This window comes from Olea europaea, chromosome 10 (assembly GCF_002742605.1).
Source record: "Olea europaea var. sylvestris chromosome 10, O_europaea_v1, whole genome shotgun sequence".
In the NCBI taxonomy this organism is placed as follows: Eukaryota; Viridiplantae; Streptophyta; class Magnoliopsida; order Lamiales; family Oleaceae; genus Olea; species Olea europaea.
The window spans coordinates 36757706-36764768 of NC_036246.1; the positions used below are offsets into that span (position 1 = coordinate 36757706).

Below are 7063 nucleotides of genomic sequence, written 5' to 3' on the forward strand. Positions count from 1 at the left end.
CATCATGAATCTATAAATATAACAAAATAAACAAAATTTTTTAAAAAAAACTTGAATTTAGATTTAAAAAAGTAAACATTACTTAATATCATGAAATAAACGGTGCTTAATAGAGTTTTATTTTTTTTTTGTGCGAAAAAGTAAAAACATATTTCAGACTGAATTTTTAAAACGAAAGAAATACTAATAAATTAATCTATATCTTCTATCACACCATCCCCAACCAAATGGTCAATATTTACATTTGGATCAGTAAAGAAATTGGAGACATCCAAATGAGTCACATCAATTGAACCATCATAATCAGCAAAATTAGTCTTCAATTTTTCTTTTCCATCGGTTGATCTCTGGTAGAGATTCACAAGATGTTTTGAGGTACGACACGTACGTGTCCAATGCCCTTTCATTCCACATTTGAAGCAACTTTCTTCATACTCCTTTTTAGATTTGCCACTCTCGTTTGCTTTGTACCTTTTGAATTTATTACCTTGTTATTGATAACTTTGTTGATTATTTCTTCCATAATTTATTCCACATACACGTCTGTGTCCGCGTCCACGTCTACGTCCGCGTCCACGTCCTTGTCTTGATAGCTTCAGACAATGTAGCACCATTTGCGTCAGGCAATGGTACAGAACCAGTTAGACGTAATCCATGATTTTTCATTAACAATTCATTATTTTGTTCAGCAACTAGTAGACAAGATATAAGTTCTGAGTACTTTTTGAAGCCACGCTCACGATATTGCTGTTGCAGGAGTACATTTAAGGTATGAAAGGTGGAGAAAGTTTTTTCCAACATATCTTCATCGGTGATTTTTTCTCCACACAAAGTTAACTTTGAACATATTCTGAACAATTCAGAATTGTACTCACTAACCGTTTTAAAGTCTTGTAAATGAAGGTACATCCACTCATAACGGGCTTTGGGGAGGACTATAGTCCTCTGATGATCAAATTTTTCAGTTAACTTTTTTCAAAGAACTTGTGAATCTTTCTCAGTGAGATATTCAATTTTTAATCCATCGTGAAGATGGTGACGGAGGAAAATGAGTGCTTTTGCATGATCCTGCAAGGATTCATCATTTCCTTCTTTTATTGTCTCTCCCAAACCCTTTGAGACGAGATGGATATCAGCATCCAGTATCCATGACAGATAATTTTTACCAGATATATCAAGTGCAGCAAACTCAAGTTTCGTAATGTTTGCCATTTGTTTAACTACATAATAAAAAAATACAATTAGTTTCGAAGAATATGATTAATTATCACATGTTAATCAAATAGTCAATATCAACATGACTTTAAGTTACGTGTTTTTCTCTAGGGATAAACACTAATTTGAAATAATATGTTCTTCGAAACATATGCTACTTCTGGAGCACATTATATTTTGCTATTATTTCTTCAAGTGCAATATGTCAATATTCTTCTGGAATATTGAGAGTTATAATTTATGCTATTCAAGAGCAAATAATATTCTTATAATGTTGTGCTACTTCTAGAGCAACAACGAATAGATCTATAATTAATATTCTTCTGGAATATTAATTATAATGTTGTGCTACTTCAGGAGCAACAACAATTAAAAATAAATTTAATGTAATGTTTCATAACTAAACATAAAAAAAATGATAATACATCCAATTGCTCACCATTAATTAATATACAAACACATGTAAAATATTATTTTGAATTAATAACGTGAGTCCAGTGAAACACAAAAAAAAAATTGGTGACATGTAGAAACCTATTCACATATTATGGCACAAAATTCTAATTATGTGCAATTAAAAGAATTGAATTAGTATTAACCAATTAAGGCATGAAATTTGCAGAAACTATTGGATTTGAGAGAAAAGATGAGTTGGGTACAGTTATTTGTTAATTGTATATTATATACATATATATAAAATCAGCCAAAATAGAGATCTTGAATTGAAACTTGCTTACAAAGAGCATTGACCAATTAAACCAAAAAAAATTATAAGTATGTGTAGAACGTAAATGGCTAATCTAAATATAAGGAGGGTATAGAAACATGAATTAATGCATATCAATTGATTTAACATAAATATATCTCCATAAAAATACACGTGGATTGATGTAAAGGAAAAAAACATTAATTAATTCAAAGAGAGGTACAAAGAAAACATAATGATCGAAAAAGATGAGATCACGTATTGCAGATTCAACATATGTATATGTAAAATTCACGTATTATCAAATTAATTTTGATATACCTGATAGATGATTATGAAAAAAATTACTATCCTCTAAGAGTTTCGTGCTGATAACGTGTTATAAAATGAGAGGAAAAGAGAATAAAGAAAACTCAAAGAGAATAGAGAAAGCTTAATAAACTTTTGTGTGTATTATTAAAAATTAAAGCCCTATATTTATAGGTAAGAATCAGGGATACAATGGTAATAATTTCTAGGGCTACAGGGGTACAAATATCATTCACCAATAAACTTTAATGGACTTTCCATTTACAACATATTTCACTTTTATTGTAATTATAAATCATTTATAAATTTGTTTGCCAAGCAAAGGTTAAAACTTTGGTGACATGAATTCTAAAATGAACAGTATTAAAGAAGAAAAATATGTTAAAGTATACTTTTGAGTCTAATTTATATCAGATAGAGAAGAATGACTTAAATGTCAGTAATTCTGCTGCAATGTTCGATTTCTTATCAAAAAGATTAAGGATGAGAGTGAGAATATCTCCACCGTCGTTGTCTTACTTTTATTGCATCTCTAATCTCTTACTAAGATTGCACGACTAATCAACGTCTTAAATATAAATTCACGATATCAGCTCGACCACCATTGATGTGTTGGACAACATAACGGAGCGACCTGTATGTATAGCATAGAAACTAATCTACTAAAACTATAACAAAATGGAACTAACTCCATAATAAAGCCTCTCAATTGTTGTAACCATTTCTGTGTGTCTTTTGCCATCTCCAAGCAATTGCTAAGCTTTCTTCAAGATTTGTGTACTTTGCCAACCAATTTAGTTCGTTATTGATCTTCGAAGGATCGCTGTATACTTCAGCATAATCTCCTGGACGACGACTTAGGTAATCCACCTTTATGTTCACACCAGTAGCCTTCTTACATGCTTCCACAAATTGTTTTACTGAACTACCTTTCCCAGTGCCAACATTGTAAATACCAACTTTGCCTGGTTTTGCATGGGCTAATGCTTTAACATGTGCATCAATCAAATCAGTGACATCAATATAGTCTCTCACACAAGTTCCATCTGGTGTGCTATAATCCGTCCCTCTTATCTGCAATCACAAATTTTGATATCTTCTTGAATCAAAAGTAGACAAGGGTTCAAGGTGAAATGAGGATTTCATCGTGTGTCTTAAACTCGATATTTGAAGTTGAGAAGGCTAACGAATCTCGTTAGATAACCCTATTCTATGTTTCAGAACAAAATTTCTTGCACTCAAAAATGCACTCTAAGCACTTTGTTTGTGCACAAGTTATTCGCCTAGTTATGTTGCACAACCATAACAAGAAAAATACGTACCTTTAATCCTGAAATTATTCCTCTGGCTGCATCAAAACAAGCACCTGAAATACGTCCTTGTTCACGCAGTTCTGGTCGTGGAGCTTCTCCCAGTCTTCCCTCAGGGTCGGAGCCAATAACATTGAAGTACCTGATCACCATATGCCCACATTGAGGTCATTACTCTGTAACTTACTATGTTTCGTGTTTTAAGAAAATTGGGTACTTAAGAAATCACCAATTCTATTTAACTATTAGTCTGCGCTTTTAAGGATGCAAAGGATGTACAAACCTTAAGATCATGACAGCCATGTCAGAAGTCTTAGAGAAGTCCAATATAATATCTTCAGCCATTTTCTTGGCTTTTCCGTATGGATTGATTGGGGCCTGAAGTTTTAAACAGTTGGTCGGCCAATCTTTTCTAACCAACTTGAACTAATTGAAAATTACGAATATGATAGGCAAGAAAGAAGCATATTGAGTGCTAACTTGAGGAGTAACTTCTGTGATCGGCATCTTTTCTGGTTCTCCATATGTTGCACAAGTGCTCGAATAGATCAATGTCTTTACACCATGTGTCGCCATCGCCTTCACCATTAACAAGGTATTTGAAGTAATATTATGATAATACCTGCATTCAGATCACACGATACTGGTATATGAAACAAGTAGCTTCATTCTAAGTGATTATAACAGGCATTATTACTCTTAACTTGCAACTGATTAAGGGCTGGAAATCGAAAAGTACAAAATACCTTAGAGGTTCAGCTGTACTTTCACCAACATAAGCAACAGCAGCAAAATGCATAACGGCATCAAAGGCGTTCTCTCTAAAAATTTTATTTACCTGATATAAAAGTTAAAGAAGATATTGACACAAAAAAAAAAAAAAAAACTCGATTTTTTTTTGAGAGAGATAATTAATTTGTAGACATGAAAGAAATTGTAGTAGGATACTGATGCTGCATCTCCTAGATCAGCATATATAAATTGAAGTCTCCCAGGCTCGGGATAAAGTTCTTGGAGGATTTTAACAGCTCCTATGTTCCCTCTGGAAAGGTTGTCCTGCCAAAATATGATCAATAAAAACCCGTTTTCAAGAATATGGATATTTTTACATTCATTCAGAATAGATGAAATGAAATTCCAGAGTATATTTTTAGATGGACATACCACAATGGTTACACGATATGAATCCTTGAGAAGCCGAAGTACAGCATGAGAACCTATATAGCCTGCACCTCCAGTTACTAACACGTGTGTGACACCAGGCTCATGTTGAGAGAACTGAATATGCACAGTTAAAATTCATCAGACTGAGAGAAGTTTATGATCTGGAACAACTTATCGTTATCTAATGAAGTAAGACAATTGTAGAATCCTATGATTTATTGTCAAGAACTTAAAATAAATCTATACAACAGATTGTAGAATCATTTTCATCTTTAATACTATCCAAAACTTTCTTATAAAACAAACCGTAAATTTTCTACAACATTCATAATACAGAAATAATTAAAGCAGGCTTTCGTTGACAGTTGGAATTTGAGGCATACCTTGGTAGAGGTATTAGTATCGGGTGCTCGTGTGAAAAGAAAAATAAAAAGAGCAGTAATGCCAGCAGCTAAGAATATTTTCTTAGTGAAGTTGCTCCTTCGCTTCATCTCCATAAAATCCATCCCTGTAAATGAAGAATTAGTCCTTTATTAACTAAAAAAAATGAGAAATCAAAGTTTTTTGTTCTCTTTAGTTTGATGCTCTTAACGTTTCTTGATAAAGTAATACTGTAGTGGAATTGCTGGTATTCTGTTTTGACGAATAAAATGAAGAATCATGAATCTCTCAACTCGAGAAAAAAAATTTCTATATGCCTTTCTTGTGTTGAGACTAGGAACCTTACAATGTAGACCAAATTGCTTGGTACCAAGAATCTAAAGATCTTCCGAGTACAGAACCAGACATCTAATTTGTAAGAAATTCAATATGATGATGAAAATTTTTGCTGTCGTTTACTATGTGTATGTTTCATATGCAGTACTGGTTAAAATTAAACAGTGTAACAAATAAAATCTTAACTTCTTATGCAATCCTTTGTACTAAACATGCCATATAAGTACAATGCTTGTAATAAACCTCAAGGCCGAAAACACGTGCAAAATTCTAAAATGGGAAAGATGCAATGGAACCTGTACTAAGATTAGAGTATATACCTTGAAATTGATTAAGTAGCAAAAGATAAAGGTTTCTTCTTAATATTTCACACTGAATTGTCTCTTGTCAAGAAATTAAACGACAATCGAAGGCAGAATTAACAACGATCACCTTAAATATCTATGATCCACTCTGGATCAATTCATAGGGGGAAAAAACATTAATAAGCAAAATGATCCAACAAGGAAACAACCTTAAATCTCCCATGTTGTTACAGAACCAGATGATAAATTCTAATTCTTCAGAAATATTACACACAGACCTTTTTTTCTTTTTTTCCTTTTTTGTTTTTTTTTTCAGTTGGAGAAATCGAGATTTTTCTCACTTATTCTTACATAAAACATTCAAAAGATCAAAGAAAAGAATATAAGAGAAAAAAAAAAAATGAAAAAACCCAATTTTCGTATCTACTTAACAAAAATTTTTGTTCAGACAAAATCAAATCTTCATAAAAGAAAAAACTGATAGAAGCATAAATTCTGGAAAGTAAAAGCGTGAAAAGGGCTATAATAAATACCTGAACTGGAGAGATATATGGAGATTAAGAAGAGTTATTGAAGACAGTTTATATGTATATATAATAACTAATAATAATTAAATCTGAAATTGAAAAATGTGTAAAGGGATCAACGAGTAGGAGGAGAAGATTTAGATAATCTTTTGAACATTGTAGTGAAAGATAAGTGGACGATGTTCTTCTACAATCAAACAAAGCCTTAAAACAAGGAGATGACACACAAATATTGCCATCACATACACAATAAACCATCCATTTTTATCTCTATATGTATATTATGAATACGTATTTCTCTATCCTCTGTGTCTGAGAGAGAGAGAGAGAGAGAGAGAGAGAGGCCCCAGGGCACTTCTTCACTGACAAAGGACGGACGCTGTCAAATCTGGCAGAGCAGAGGTCGTGAGTTCGAAACATGGGGCTCTTGGAAGGCAAGAATTTATTCTTGGAAGGCAAGGGAATATTTGGAAGGCAAGGATTTATTCTTGGAAGGCAAGTGGGAACTTGGAAGGCAAGGATTATTCTTGGAAGGCAAGGTGCAACTTAGATTGGCTTGCTTGGCACTTTGTCAGATCAGGTGGGGAGCGCTCGGACCCTGACCAGTTGGAGGCACATCCTGCGATTAACCGGACTGTGTGAAGAGGGGCCGGATCACAGACCCAAGGATTAGTTTAGAATAGGACACCCTGTAAAAAAAAAAAAAAAAAAAAAGAAAAAAAAAAGAGACAGAGAGAGAGAATGTATGCGTTTTTGTTGGAAGAAGTCAAGGGGGAAGGAAGGAGGGATCCACGAAGTTTGAATGGTAGA

The 7063-nt window shown here is 33.2% G+C and overlaps 1 protein-coding gene across 3 annotated transcripts; it reads right to left on the bottom strand.

The window, feature by feature from the left end:
• Positions 1–2619: 2619 nt before the first annotated feature.
• On the bottom strand, positions 2620–6728 carry LOC111402066 (UDP-arabinose 4-epimerase 1-like). Of its 3 annotated transcripts, XM_023030113.1 has the most exons (10): positions 6260–6728; positions 5742–5874; positions 5088–5212; positions 4705–4818; positions 4489–4596; positions 4287–4378; positions 4021–4162; positions 3824–3918; positions 3553–3682; positions 2620–3304 (listed from the first exon to the last, which is right to left on the bottom strand). In XM_023030113.1, exons 3-10 carry the CDS (start codon positions 5208–5210, stop codon positions 2936–2938), a joined length of 1173 nt encoding a protein of 390 aa, XP_022885881.1. In that variant the 5' UTR covers positions 5211–5212; positions 5742–5874; positions 6260–6728; the 3' UTR covers positions 2620–2935. The 3 variants fall into 3 exon arrangements, with proteins under 3 accessions (XP_022885881.1, XP_022885880.1, XP_022885882.1); XM_023030112.1 differs by having other exon boundaries at positions 5088–5874; XM_023030114.1 differs by lacking the exon at positions 5742–5874 and having other exon boundaries at positions 6260–6536.
• Positions 6729–7063: the final 335 nt, after the last annotated feature.